This window comes from Misgurnus anguillicaudatus, chromosome 25 (assembly GCF_027580225.2).
Source record: "Misgurnus anguillicaudatus chromosome 25, ASM2758022v2, whole genome shotgun sequence".
Lineage (NCBI taxonomy): Eukaryota > Metazoa > Chordata > Actinopteri > Cypriniformes > Cobitidae > Misgurnus > Misgurnus anguillicaudatus.
The window spans coordinates 27,647,230-27,663,521 of NC_073361.2; the positions used below are offsets into that span (position 1 = coordinate 27,647,230).

Below are 16,292 nucleotides of genomic sequence, written 5' to 3' on the forward strand. Positions count from 1 at the left end.
CTCTGTGTTGTTTCATTGCCAACACAGCTGCCTGCAGATTCCATCACTGTTTTAAATTCACACATAGTCCTCAAATAAATTTGATAGGATTTGATAGGATCCATAATGTTAATGTTAAAAATAAGATATTTTATTTGATTCTGCCAGGTCATTTAATGGTGATGCTTTCTGAATTTACTGAAGCAAAAGCTACTTTATTTTAATAACATGAGTCACTCAAATTTTTTTTGCTATAAAAACTGTATATTGGCTATTTCGTTCTCCCTTTTTCATCTTTCATGCAAATGTTTTTCTTCTGACAAATTTTCTGACATAACCATAATTCTTGCGTGCACTGACTGAACCTCAGTATTTGGTTTATCTTTCTTAGTTTTTTGTTCATTGTGTCTCTGTAAAAATGTAGTCTATAAACAATATTTGATATGTGAAGCTGTCATTCCACCCCACTGTTTTCAAACAGATGAACAGATTGCAGATAAAGCATTGAAGAATCTTTATGGCCTTTGTAGTTTTATGCATTCAGAAAATCTACCCATGAATGAATGAATCTGTTTTACTGCTTCAGAGGAACAGACAGCGTGTGGATATATTACATTTGAAATGATTTCTGACAGATTGTATAAACCGCTCTGAATTAAATAAGCTAAATTCTGTCATATTTCCCATCTCATTGTCGATCATTCCCGGATGGTCTGGTTCCAAGCGTAGATCCATGCTCAAATTAATATTGCCCACAACTCTCCGCGAGAGGACGATTTGTTTGTTGTTTTTAAAACCACTGAGATTTACATTCTTGGCCGAAACCAAAAAAGAGGAAACCAAGGCCGAAAACTGAAACACCGAAAGAAATTATGCCAATTATTAGTACCATTGCATTTATGGTTATGACTGTGTACTAACTTTACTAGGCGTGTGACGGTTCACAAAACTCACGGTTCGAATCACATTCGTTTTTGAGGCCCGGATTGGATTATTTTTCGGACAGCAAAAAAAGGGGTGGGAAAAATCTAATAAATTAAGAAATTACAAACACTTATAAAAAGAACAAAGTTGCACATTAAGGGGCCAGTCACACCAAAAGCGTTTATGGCAGTTGCAGGTGCCTTTTTTGAATGATATTCTATGGGCAGGGCGCGTTTGCGCGCCGTTTATGCGCGCCGAGCGCCTTGCGGTTTTTTGCTGCCTGCCACGCACAGAGCGGAGAAGCGCCCGACGTCATTCGAGTCTTTCCATTGTCCAATCGAATGAGGGGAGAGGCGGGCCTTATGTTGTGGTGAGGGAAGTTTACAGTTGCTTTGAAGAACCGGACTCCACTCGCTCACTCTCTCCTGTGTGTTTGTGCACCTCTCACCCTTAAACAAGGTCAGAGCAAGCGCCCTCTTTTTAAAGTTTCTGCTAATATTACAGTTAACAGCAAAAAAGCGCTCACGCTTCAATATTTGATTGACAAGACAGCTGACTTGGTGGTTGCTTAGCAATATGAAAAGCCGCGTCGCACTGCTCTTTTTTTAAAAAAGGCAGTGCGTCGCGCCTTGCGTTTGCAAGCGTTTAAAGTGCTTTTGGTGTGACTGGCCCCTAAGTAAGGTCTGAAATTAGCATTAGGTACACAAATTGAATTGAATCATAATACTGTCTTTATTGTATGAAGTATGGCGTAATATTTGTGCCTCAATCCTGAGCGAGCAATTGTAAGTTTTGAGCACAGAGAACTATATTTTGCATGCACATTACATTATATTTTGAACAGAAATTAACAATCGCAAAAAAAATTGTTTGAGCAAATAAAAAACGATTCCGTGCTCAATAAATGTATTTGCTTGTTTGCTATTATCCATATATTTACGTGCAGTAATAACCCGTCTTTAAATTTTTTTTTTAAAGTTTAGTTTCGCATGCTCACGTGAAACTTTTGCGTGCGCACGTGGAACTACCACGGGGACATGGAGCAAAAATTAAATAAAGTTTAGTTTCACGTGCGCACTTGAAACTATCGCATGCGCATGTGAAACTATCGAGTTTAGTTTAGTTTTTTTTTTAAGTTTAGTTTCACGTAAGCACGCAAAACTAAACTTAAAAAAAAAATTCTGCACATGAAGGTTTCGCATGAGCACATGAAAGTTTCATGTAAGCACAAGAAACTAAACTTTAGATTGTTTTTACTCCAATGTCACCTAAGGGGCTCGGTATTGTATAAATTAAATATAATTATTATTTTTTAGAGCTACAAAAGGGATTTTCTCTTTGTCTTGGGTTGTTTGATTAACATTAATGACACAGACTTAAGTAGGCTAATTGAGGTTACTGTCTCTTTAAGACCAAATAAGCACAGACTGGTCACTGACTGTAATCTATAATACACTTAAGACATAAACAAATGTTTTTATTAGAAAAAGAATACTGTGGAGATTGTTTTGTTTGTATGCGCCCTGTCAATAACAGAAAGATTTTATGTTCGCTTGCTTTTTGAAACGCGCCTCTCTGTGTATACACTACTGAGTGCACTAAAACGCGCGTGCACACACAGATGGAGGGCGATTTCCAAACGACACAGCACAAACAGTCGTTCCACATAAAAACATTACGTTGTTTTTCACTGCTCTATTCGCCAAATGTATGTTAATGGACTACAGTTTGAGAGACAGTAGCGCAACTCTCGCTATAGTTTACACATCAAAACTTCTGATCTTTGAAGGGCATAGGAATGATCATGTCTGACTGGAGCTGGACCGGACACATTCAACCGCATGTGCGTCTGTGCGTACAGAAAGCTGCTCACTTTAGCATCTTTTTGCGGTTAAATTGTTTAAAATCACTTGAATGTTAACATTTGCAAGCCTTTGAAACACATGCAACTGGTAAACTTTCCCTACTAATTTTGCGTATTAGTCCGTGAATCGCATGAGAGCCGATCTGTGATCCGTACTGATTCACGACCTCGGAAGCTAGGGAACACCGCAGACATGTTGCGTCAGACAAGCATGTGCAGGTCGCGGTTTCTGTTTGCGTCATCACAACATTTCGGCCGTATTGTTTCGATGATAAAAGTCCTTCGGACAAAAACTAAAAATGCGCTTTTGGACCATTTTCGGCCAAAAAATGTCGGTGGCCGAATATTCTGTGCATCCCTTCTCTTCATTATTTCTTAAATTTCTTTCTGATCTTTCTTGTCTCTTCTCCTTTGTCTTCACTGATTTGTTTCTGATTCGTTTTAATGATGGAGGATAGTCTTACCCTACTGCTTTTGGTTAAAAGATCGCCAACCTACTGACTTTATCAGTTCAACACTCTTTGTACCTTAGCCTGCGGCAGTATGCTATAATTCTTTTATAATAAATAACTGATGTGTGTTGTAGTTAGTAGACAACTAAATTAAATATTCAGCCTTTGACATTTGGCACTGTATATGGCTCAGCATGATATTCTGAGGTTGTATTGGTGGATGTGACCGGAATATGTCCTAATCCTAAACCATCAGTGCCCTGCGTGTTTTGGTCACTGGTTTACACATCTGTCTGTTAGCAGTGGATGAAGGAGCCATAAACATCATTTCCATTCAGTGCACGAGTAATTCTGCCAGAATCCAATTAGAGAGTCGTTAAAGGAGATTACGCTGCACTTAGCCCTGTTCTCTCCAACCTGATTAAAGGGTTTATAGAGATTTTACTGTGTTGTGCTTCACAGACAGGTTTAAACCCTGTGAGCTTGAGAAGATCGGTCCAGCAGTGGTTTATACGCTTCATCCTATGCTATGCTTTGGTTCTGGAATGGCTTAACACACTTGTTGACAGGTTTTGAATCATCTCTGGTCTGGTGGATTATCTATTAAAGAGATGAGATTAAAGAGGTGTGTGAAGCTTTTAAGTGCTGTTGCGTGGCAGGTAAATCTTCAGAAACGATATTTATACCAAATGGCTGATGAATGCTTTATTCTGATTTGTTGAGAAATGTTCCACAGGTATGCATTATTTTTTTGATATACGCACACCTGATCTGTCAAATTTCTTAAAGCAATCTTAGCTTCTTAGCAATGCCTGTCGTAACCGTAGGATAAGCGGAATAATTGACTCAGGTCTTTTGAATTATTTGGAAATAATGCACACTTGTGGTGTAACTCCGCTTTGCGTAGTGCCACATTACCACCTTGGGTGTGCATTATTTTTGATTAATTCTATGGCCCGTCATAAATAATTCCTTAGGGTATTCATTAGAATATTAGGTATCATGTTCCATGAAGATAGTGTGTAATTTTCTTACTGTAAATGTATAAAAAATGTATTCATCATTTGTAATATGTGTTGTTAAAGGGCACCTATTTCATTGCTAAAAAAAACTTTATTTTGTGCATTTGGTATAATACAATGTATTTGGGTGGTTTATGGTTAAAAAACATTTTTTTCCACAAACCGTAGCGCTTTGTCCCTGATTGGCCAGCTAATCTGTACGTTGTGATTGTCCTGAATACCGTCAGCCGGAAATGTGACGCTTCTTACCATATTTGAAAGATTCGGTCACTATGCAATGCTAACAGGAGTTAATTTACAGTCCAAGCGGGAAAAATTATAAAAAATGTCTGTCGTGTCCACATCAACAGGCCCAGGAAGTAAACTGTTGCCTACAATCTGTGTGTTTGTTGTAGTTTAAGAAAAGAGATTTACGTTGGAGAAGATAACTCGCGTCATCGTTTATTTTGGGGTTTGTACCTTTTGCATATGGTTAACATGTACTAATACACACCTACACACCAAATCATGGATTGGACCATATGAGCTCTTTAAGGACTTAATTTGAAGGCGATTTTCTCAATACTTTGTTTTTTTTAACCTTCAGATTTTCAAATAGTTGTATCTTGGCCAAATATTGTCCTATACAAACAAACCATACACCAAAGGAAAGCGTATTTATTCAACTTGATTAAAAAAAATGACCCTTAGGACATTTTTTGTGGTCCAGGGTGACATATATGTATGTATCTCTTGATATATTTTACTGAAAGATCCTAAAAAATTGTTTCTTTTTTATTTAGTTATTGTGAACTTTAAATTATAGAAAATATTTATGTAATGTTTATGTAAAATTTTCATGAAAAGGATGCAATTTTGCAAAAAAAACCTTAGTAGTGCTAAAAAAGGCTTAACATGTTGAATGTTATTAATATTAATATATTTGATTATATGATTATATATCTTTTGATAATTTCTATATACAGATGAATATGACCTTACCGTTTCTGTATGCGCCATTGTGCTAATTTAGGGATGTTTAAATCTGTTTTTTAACATTTACTAATCCCATTCCTCACTTCTTCCCATAATTTATTGATCTTTCTAATTTACACATAAATATAAGTGGCAAAATGAACTTTTCGTTGTTTATGTCTAATTTTAACTTTGGAGTTTTAAGAAAAGTTGCTGGAGAATATAACGTCACTGTTTTCAATCCAAAAATTTTCTTGTTCCTTTGGCTCCGTTAGTGTGCTTCCCCGTGGCCCTACGGTAGTGAGTCAGAAATGGAGAACTAATGAGAAATCAGGGTCCTGACCCGTCTTCCCTTCTAAAACCACATCCGCCGGGAAATTTAAGCCCTGATTGTTTGGGACCTGATTCTCAGCATGTCCTTGTGGTCCAGTCCCCCACTATGCAGCAGGAAGGCATTTGGGGCCCCCCGTGGAAGCCACATATGTTTCAGGCTACATGTGCCAGTCGCCTGACGCATCACCATGGCAACCTAAGCGGTGCAAGAGCTCGGGTGAACAGAATCACAAAGTATAGCTCACCAGCTTTGTCAAGGTCAAATAAATAGTCCACTCAGCACAAACATGTCAAACATGGTTAGATATATAATAATGTGGTTGATGTTAAATATAATTGCAGATTTTAAATAATATGTATTAATATAATACACAGCTGCCATTTCAATTTGGATGCTGCCTGCATAGGGACGTGGAAGTCCTACCCAGAGTCTCGGGACGTCTTGTGCTCGTAGACATCCTACAGCTTTTATGCATTACCAGGGGTCAGAAAGCGTGATAAAGCCCCAGATTTTCAATGACTGACCTTAAAACAGACAGTCCTTCTGATGGAGATCGCTCAGTTTGGGGGAGGGTTAAAAGAAGAGGACTTGTAGCTGGATAAGCATTTAGCAAGAGCTGAATCACTTGTGTGTGCATGTTTGCGTGTGTAATATGTTGAAAAGAAAGTAAAAGGTAAGAAAGGAGATTAAAGGAAGGATTAAATGTGACCTTGCACAAAACTAAAAGACAACAGAATTGAAGTCCAGATATCCTAGTGTCTCTCCGGGGATCTCCGCTTTAATAGCATTTCTCTGTACCTGCGTTGAGGGAACTGCTTCTAGATGACCTTTATGAGACCAAGATGTGGACCTCAGCATTAATAGTATGTGTAATTTTACAGTATTCCTCTCCAAATTTGTACCTTTGACCTTCAGTTCTCTGGAGACATCAGTGGTTTCTAGAAAACACATCAACCACAGATGGATTAAAGCACTGATAGATTAATCTTTTGGGCATTTTCACAATTCAAATTCATAATTTATGATGTTTTCTGTTTTTATGTAAAAAAAATAAAAAATGTATGTAATTACAGCCGAACTTACCCATCACTGTTAGAAATGAAATGATCCAGCTGTCAATGGAGCTGTACCCTTTTTAAAAGGTCCTAATATGTACCATTTATACAACAGTTTTATTCTGGTTCTCGAATCTGATTGGCTAAGAGCTATACGATATTGTACTGATAACGGCACAGTAACCGCTTCACCTTTCGTATCATTCCGCCACCTAGTGAATGGAGGTCCTAAACAGGCTCATCTCTGAATGGAAAAACACAGACGCCCTGTTTTTAAACACTCTCCGTGTGTCTCATTAGTTCACTAGCTCATAAATCAGTCTGTGAATCCCCAATCGGAAGTTATTATTCCGTCAAAGATCAGCGCTCTTGGATGTTACGTTAAACTTAATGGGATTAATGTCCTGTCACATCGTGTGGAAGATTAACACTTGGACAGAGGAATGTAACTTAAACACTCATTTTTTTCTGGAGCTATATCTCTTATCAGAACGCGAAAACACGGTGGAACTGTAGGTAAGCACAGCAGCTTTTAAATGTGGACATTGATAATTTATTTAATCGCGACGTGACTATTAAAACATGTTATGAGATATCGCCACTGGTATATTTATAAGCAGCATGCAAAAACATCTCTCTGACACTTATAAAAAACAGTTTTATATAGTACTGACAAGAACAAAGTCTAATGATAACCGAGTGCTTGTATCGCGTTAAGATGAAATGGTAAACCAACAGTAACATTACAGAAGTATAGTTTTATTAACTTTTACCTCGCGGCAAAACAATAACAACACAAAAGACACTAAATATGAATAAGAAAACAAGTAATAGTTTCATCATGACACCAAATACTGCTGATATGATCTAATTTTTGATCATCAGGCCAACATGAGAGCCAGGGAATCCCTGTCAAAGATGTAGCCCAGAGAGGGCGGTTGTCAGCGGGGCGAGTGAACACTGACATCCGCTCATGCTTTGGTTCTCATATGTACCGAATCTAACTAAGCAAACGTTCCAACAGGCGCTATCTTTACTAATCGACTGTAGATTTAAATATAATACATATATATTCTCGACTGAACTAATCTTAAAACTATACTTTGTGACCAAGAAATTGTAATATTTAAAAACGGCGAATCCGTCCATTGAGTTAATATGAGATTCAAAGCAGCGAAAGTGTTACCTGTCAATCTGGCCGCCCTCAAATTTGTGGCGGAAGAAGTAGTTCTCAAACAAAGAGGCTTTTAAAATAACTCCGTTGTTGTTTTCTAGTTTTCGTTTTTCAAACGTGTGCCGTCGAACTGTTGTATAAAAGCAATATCGCTCTCGGAGTCGTGTGATATAGCTCTATATCATCACGGCTGTGATTAGGCCAGAGGCACACTCCTACTCGAGCGATATTGCTTAATTAGGTACAGACATGTATACATTTCATACCAATATGTACGGCACAGATACTAATATGAACTCTTTGGGTGCAAAGGTGTGCTTTTTTAATTAACAAACCATTAAGATAAAAATCTTTACCTATTAATTTCAGAACTTTCAAAAACGCATTTTAGATGCTGGGCAATGAGTTCTGTATATAGTCCAGTTATGCCGTCCAATGCGCAAAGTTACACTTTTGATGCGCATCTAGGGATTTATTCTGTTAAAGAGCCCCTATTTCATAAATAAAACACAACATTATTTTGTGTATTTGGTATAACAAAATGTGTTTGCGTGGTTTATGGTTCAAAAAACACATTATTTTTCACATACCGTACATTTTTGTAGCTCCAGATTTCACTCTCTTCCTGAAACGCACGGATTTGAAAAGCTCTGTGTCCCTGATTGGCCAGCTAAACTGTACTTTGTGATTGGCCTAAATACCTCTGACTTCAGCTCCTTACCATGTTTAAAAGATTCGGTCACAATGCAATGCTAACAGGGGTTAACTTACAGGCTGTGAGTCAGAAGCAGGAGGAATTATGATTATGAATATCGGTCTTGTCTACATCACCAATCCCAGGAAGTAAACTGTTGAATACAATCCGTGTGTTTGTTGTAGTTCAAGAAAAGAGATTTACGTCGGAGACGATAACTCGCGTCATTGTTTACTTTAGGGTATGTACCTTTTGCATATTGTTAACATGTACTAATACACAATTACACACCAAAGGACCATAGGTGCCCTTTAAAGTGTTTCCTTTGCAGTTCATGCGCATGTTTTCTTATCGGATTTATCGGACTCAATTATGCGCATACATTTTTTCTGAGAATTTTTGCATTTTCATCCAGTGTTTTTTATGCACATCACCAAAACAACTAATGTCTGCAGCTATGTGGATGCGTTTCATCTTTATCGTTTCCTGTTCCTTGACGTCACCTCTGCAATCAGGATTTAAGCATGTTTATGTTCCTTACGATTTAACTCACGATCCCGCTCGCAACCCTTCATGTGAAACATGCTTAAGATGATCCAGACTTTAAAAAGGCGTGGTCTGTCGGTCTAATCGGATTGTGCATCTAATTGTGCTTTTTCTCTGTATTAGAAAGGTCACGCATTGTGTAGCGGTGGTCGAGTGGCATGTCTAAAGAATTTTTGCTCTTATCATTTCTGCTCCGGACAGATTCTAGGAAGTACTAATCCTCTAATGGGATGGCATTGACTTGCGGCATCGATTGTGCGTGTTTGTCTGAAGGAAGGGATTCCTCGGGGACACCAATGTGGAATGTGTTTCTGTTCTGCCTCACTGGTTTTGATAACATTGTTCAAACAGCGTGTCCTCGACCCCGTTTTCAACGTCACGCTTTTCAGTCGAACGAGAGCACTTCTTTCAAATTACACAGATGCCGACTACTAGAGTAGTCACGAGAGGTTGCAATTTTGGGTAGAAATTGATTAAAATAAACTACTAAACGCCAGACTACTGCTGTCACATGTATCAACTCAATTATTCATTGTGTACTAATTTTGTTTATTTTTATGTGAACATATGTGAGTTTGAAATTAAAGGATAATTCCGGTATTCAACACCCTGAGTCCCATTTCTGGTTTGTTTTGGATGAACTACAGTGATGGACACAGACATTTTTACAATGGGTCGAGTCTTGACTTTTCGACTCATTTAGAAGCGTCTCTTGACTGCTTCAGAATGGAAGTCAATGGCCATGCACAAACATGACATTAAAAGAACACTTAACGTTCATTTTCAAAACTGTACTACTCACCGAGTGGTTCGTGGTGTTCGTTGATGATTAAAAACAAATATATTGGCGCAATTTATGATTTCAATCCGTGTTATTTGCTATAGTGGAACTATTTTTTCAGATACCTCACAACCGCGTATATACTTCCGCTCTATATTTGAGTCTGAAGCATGAATGAAGTGAACGTAGTCCAACAAACTGTAATAAAACGGTAGCATACTTTCAAAATCAAGTTTATTTATAACACTTACAACATCCAATATGTTTTTTTCATCACCACAACAATAAGGAAGATATTTTGCAGAAACCCCGGTGCTCCGTCATGCAAGTCAACAGATCCGCACACTTTAAGAGCTAAAGCATATATATCCAATACAACAGTAATCCCCCATGACTCCGTGTGACATATTGACGTCTTGTGAAGCAAATCAATCAGTTTTTGCAAGAAACTGAACGTTATTTACAACACATTAGCGTGAATGCCAAAGCAGGAAGCGCGCTTTACGTTCAAGGCGATCTCTTCCACACTGGTGCCGTTTGGTGGCTGTTGGCTATGGATGTTGGTCTGTCTGCGCCATCTATAGAGCGGGAGCGTGAAGCGCACTTCCTGCTTGGCAAAAGCTCTGCATTAACGCTGTAAAATATTTATATATATATATTCGAATCTCAAAACTGAAAATCGAATGTCAACCCACGGAACGAATATTCGAGTCTAGCCCTACAAATATGGGAAAAATATCTTCTGAGAGAAACCGAGCGAAAAAACTACAACCACATGTAAACAGTCCCTTTTCTGTTTCCCGGCGGCGGAGTGATATATCAGCGAGCAAACAGTCTTCCAAGAGAAGTCAATGGAATTTTACAAAATGCCAAATAAAACACAACAGAAACTGTATTTCGCTACACAACTTGTTTTTAATCATCAACGAACACCACGAACCACTCGGTGAGTAGCACAGTTTTGAAAATGAACGTTAAGTGTTGTTTTAATGTCATGTTTGTGCATGGCCATTGACTTCCATTCTGAAGCATTCAAGAGACGCTTCTAAACGAGTCAAAAACTCAAGACACGACCCATTGTCAAAATTTCTGTGTCCATCACTGTAGTTCATCCAAAACAAACCAGAAATGAGACTCAAAGTGTTAAATACCGGAATTATCCTTTAACAAATTGTGTCTATATTGGTCACGACTCATTTTTGAATTAGTCACATGGACGAAGAAAGGATGGTGCTTACTATCTACATATGAAGAGTTTGGTTCCAAAACGCAATAATCCATAAGCGTGTTTTCTATACCAAGAAAGTGACAAGATGAAAAACACTTTTTTTGTTAGAAACTTTCACATAGCATCTTTAGGTTATAAAAAATCAAATCCATAATTGATTTTATTATAAAAACAGATTTTTTGCAAAATGCAATAAATCTATTGAATTAATATATAAATGTGCATTCATGTTTGCCATGTTATATTCATTTAGTTGACTAGTGGTACACACTGATTAAAAATCATAACATTAATTGGATTAATCAAAACACTTACTTTGTCATATTAAGAACAATGTCATCGCTGCTGTCATCCTTGGGACGTCGTCGCTGAACTTTTTTGACAGCGATCAGCTGTAAAATGTTTTGGTCCTGCTCGATTTTTGTTGACTTCCAAGTAAAATAACGAAAAAGTTTTTAATAAGATCCCCTGTGTTAGCCTGACAGAAGCTTGATTAACCTTCTGGACTTCATATATTATTTACAAGAAAAACATGTTTTCCATGTAAATATGTGTATAATGAAAAATTTTTACGTCAGAAACTGTGATTGAAAATTACGGAGCCCCTAAGGGGACATGGAGCAAAAATTAAATAAAGTTTAGTTTCACGTGCTCACGCGAAACCCTCATGTGCAGAATCTCTTTTTTCAAGTTTAGTTTCGTGTGCTCACATAAAGCTATCGCGCGAGCACGTGAAACTATCACGCGCTCACATGAAAGCGAAAATTTCACGTGCGTGATAGTTTCACGGGAGCACGCGATAGTTTCACGTGAAACTAAACTTAAACTAAATTCTGCACATGAAGGTGTTGCGTTAGCACATGAAAGTTTCACGTGAGCACATGAAAGTTTCACGTAAGCACATGAAACTAAACTTTAGATTTTTTTTGCTCCGATGTCACTTTAGGGGCTCGGTAGAAAATAATTGTTATGGCATGTACGTTCAAATCTCATGATGTTTATTTAGCAGCTTAACACTTAAAAATCTACAGTGAACAGTTAAATTCAGTTGTCGGCATTAAAAAGGATCCATGAAAAAAGGGCACTTTATTATCTTTAGTAATAAATGTGATAGATAAATATTTTCCCTTAAAAGCTTTAGGCAGCCACAAACCACAGCTGATTGTCACCTCCAAGTTTTTACCCAAAGTTTTTAACAATACTTACATCTTGGATGTAAATATTTGGTTTAAATAACCATGCAAAGTCTCTATTAAAGCATTTTTGTATTATATTTCATAGATACGTAAGTGCAAATTTCAGAAATGTCACATTTTTAATTCAGAAATGTCCTCATAAATGCACATACAAAAATTTTAATAAAATAAATATTAGCCATCCCTTCTCCATTTGTTGGGTATTATTCCTTCTGGTTTCTGCATTTGAATTCACAGAATTCCAACAAAATATGTTGCCTTCAAAAACTTCACATCCATAATGCATTTTTCCCTCTCCTAAACTAGAAAACATGAGTCTAGACTGATCTTTTTCTGATGTCTCTATCATCAGAGGTTTATTAAAATATAAACAGATTTATCAGTTTAATTACTGTATATATTATTTTTTCTGAGAAATTATATTACAAGTTTTGACTGGAAATGTCACATCAACAACGCTGGAGTTGTCCCCATAAGCAAATTTACCTTCAGATGATATAAAGAATATTTCATAAATGCATCAAAATTGCTACATTTCCTCTGTAATAATCAGATTTTATGTTTTTTATTGTCTGATCGCAGGTTGAGATGTTTGGTAAAACAGCTGGAAAGAGGCGAGGCTTCTGTCGTCGACCTGAAGAAAAATCTAGAATATGCTGCTTCTGTTTTAGAATCTGTCTACATAGAAGAGACGAGGTAATGTAGACACGCATACACACACTTGTACTAACACAATTAACACAAATTAAACCTATCTTAAATCCTAAATAAACCAACACATTTGAAGGCAGGGGTAAATTATTGAAAAAAAAAGTGAGGTATTGAATGTTGTCTGCTTGTGCTGTGTTGTAATCCAGATGTACGGACCGAAATAAAAACTTTAGACAGCATCTAAGAGAGACAATGTGGCGTCCATCAAATTGAATATAGTTTAGATTATAACAGACCTCTGTAAAATCATATTTAGGTGATTACATTGTTTGTATGCACTTCATCTTTCATGTTTCCTCTTGTGATTTGTTGCTTAGAGGCTTTTCATCTGACGTGATCAGGAGTGACACAAGTTACCCATTTACGTTCCTCAGATGGCAATTGTGTGTGTGTGTGTTTCTCCAGGCGGTTGGTGGACACAGAAGATGAGCTGAGTGACATTCAGTCTGACTCCGTTCCCTCAGAGGTACGCGACTGGCTGGCGTCGACTTTCACGCGTCAGATGGGGCTGATGCTGAGACGGTCAGAGGAGAAGCCTAGATTTCGAAGCATCGTGCACGCGGTGCAGGCTGGGATATTTGTGGAAAGGTGGGTTTGGGGGGTTTCTCCAAGGTCATTGAAATTAACTATTTCCCTGCCAACGACGAGTTTTTACGCCAAACCATATTTTGAACTAGGTGGCACGCACTTACCCACCTTACAAACACCACATCATACACGGATCCATAAGCGGTAAATACTCTGTTTGTTTGGATATTCATTCTGAATCTGAACTCCAACAAAAGTCCTTTACAAAAATGCAATTATCTCAAATTTTGGTATTTTTGAAGAAACCCACCCATATTTAAGAGGTAATAAAAATAGAACAAATGAAGATAGGTCGAAACGGGGTTTTTTTGTGTTTTTTTAAGCAGAAGGTCTGTTCTTTAATTTAAAATATTGTTTGTTTATATATTTAAAGAAGATTTTTTTTTATATATTTTAAACTTTTGTAAAAATCATTTTAAAAAAATGCTTGGCGCTGTGTGGCAACTTTTTGAAGAAAAAAAATGCTGGCGGGGAAAGAGTTAAGGATAATTTTAAAATCATTTTCGTAAATCTGTTACAGTGTGATTCATGCAATGCAGGATGTTTCTGAAGGATAAGGATAAAACATCAACCCCGCAGCAAACACGTTGGTCATTTTGCATGCAAATGAGGGCATTTCTTAAAGACACAGTAGACAAAAGTTCCCCTTAGACATTGTTAAGGTCTGCACGAAGGGGGTGAAAAATGCTAAAAGTTTTTGCTGCAAAAAATCTGACTAACTTTATAAATCAATCTCAAGAAAAAAAATATAAAACAATAAAGCATGACCCCTTTAAACTCTCAGTATCCCACTGACAGTAGATAATAACCTTCAACGTATTGATGTGGGGCTGATACTGTACATCTCAACCATGGACACTGATGGATTGCACACTGCAATGATAAATTGATCAGGATTGACCTGATGTCCCCCGCTGCATTCCTATCATGTGCCATCTCACTGCTGCATGGCCTTTAAACGTTAATCTGGACCAATAGCAAGGGATTCCTCACCTGTTTTTCTCTTGCATGTCACACTAACGATTGTTGTTATCTGGTTCCGACAGGATGTACAGACGGACCTCCAACATGGTGGGTTTGAGCTATCCGCCCAGCGTGATCACAGCCTTGAAGGTAAAAATACTTGTTGGCACGGGCCAATCAGACATGAGGTTTATGACCTAAAACACACACACATGCATAAAGACACATAACCTGGTGACAGCATGATGTATAGTGACGTGTATGCATACACTCTCAAAAAAAGTTACAAAAGCTGTCAGTGGGGCGGTACCCTTTCAGAAATTATTAATCTGTACCTACATGGTATTAGGACATTTTTAAAGGTTACCATCCCAACTTTAGCACCTTTTATCTAACAGTGTAGTAGCTTGTTTGAAGAACAACACAAGGTTCATGGCAAATCAAACCGGATCTGAGGCGAACAAATGGCTTTGTTTAATCAACCAATGTGCAAAATTGATCTTTCCCTCAGCCAGCTGGGTTACCTGGCAGACACGTACATGCAAACAGATAGGCGAACATGTGATTGACTGAACGTAGGGAGAGTTTAGCTTGTGGTTAGGTAGTAAGTCTCAGTTTTTGCATGAAATTATAGTTCAAATTATCCCTCCAGCAATCCGCTGTGATTTGACAGAGAGTGGCCATTCATAGCTGATATCAGCTGTGTTGCTCACCATCTCCCATCAGCCTCTCATTCATTTTTGATTTTAGCAATTTGTGCCGGCACGACTTCGAGTTTTATATCTTTCACTTTTCTCACCGCTCCGTTTTCTCATAAATCAGACATCCCTCTGATTTAAAACTGCAGACTATACAAAAGGTGACTGTACGATGTTTCTGTGCCTAAATTTGTAGGCAGTATACGTCTATAATGCACATGATTTATGAGACAGGAAGCTGTAAGTCTTTTTTGACTGAACTTTATGTCAAAAAGCTATTTTATGGACCATTTAAAGAGTCACAAATGTATTCTATGAATGCACCGTAAGTTGCTTTGGATAATGAAAAAATATAAATATACAGCAAAATAAATATATACATATACACTGTCAGAAAAAGTACAAAACTGTAAATATTTTATGTCACTGGGGTGGTCCCCTAAAGCTAAAAGTATAGACTAATTTTTACGTATATGCAAGGGTCCGCGTACAGTGTCCGTGATACAAATTTTGTCATCAGAATAGTACGCGTGTACCGTATGCGCACCGCTAGATTTTTGTAACCGTGTGCACTTTGTACACGTAGGTTGCACATGCGTGTACAGGAGAATGTACTGTGTAGCCCAGGAGATGCACTGCATTTTGTTGAAATGCACATGCGTCGAACATCTGTGTACACGTACGTTCAACTGTGCGGGTACGTTTGCATACATGTAAAAACAAACAATCTGGAGGGCTACTTTTTTGATGTAGTCTACTCAAAACTTTTTTGTTTTACTTGATTTTATTTTATTACTGATATGTTTTATAATTGTTTAAAATGTTAACATACATTTATTAGCTTGGCTAATATAAAAATATGTAATAAATAAATATTAAAATTGAGGCTATTGATAGAATGTGCTTTGGCGGGCAACTCACAGAACTAGATAAACATTTACCTCACATTAACCCCAATGTGCCATGATTTATGATAATGGCATGCACTTTTTAACAAAACCCGCAGAAAATGTGTTAGTTAAGGTGGAAGGGTTGGGCGGGTGGGCGCAGCCGGGGGCGTGGCAATCAAAGGAACGGGGGAGTACGCATCATGATGAAAATGTTTTTCTTTAAAACACTCAAATAAAAC

At 37.6% G+C, this 16,292-nt stretch overlaps 1 protein-coding gene across 7 annotated transcripts in view; it reads left to right on the plus strand.

The window, feature by feature from the left end:
• pde1ca (phosphodiesterase 1C, calmodulin-dependent a) overlaps positions 1–16,292 on the plus strand; it is a 106,341-nt gene that overhangs the window by 65,465 nt on the left and 24,584 nt on the right. For all 7 annotated transcript variants that reach the window (XM_055182095.2, XM_055182092.2, XM_055182089.2 and 4 more), the window contains 3 exons: positions 12,786–12,899; positions 13,320–13,502; positions 14,549–14,615. In XM_055182095.2, coding sequence (XP_055038070.2) covers positions 12,786–12,899; positions 13,320–13,502; positions 14,549–14,615 — 364 coding nt within the window. The remainder of the gene's footprint in view (positions 1–12,785; positions 12,900–13,319; positions 13,503–14,548; positions 14,616–16,292) is intronic.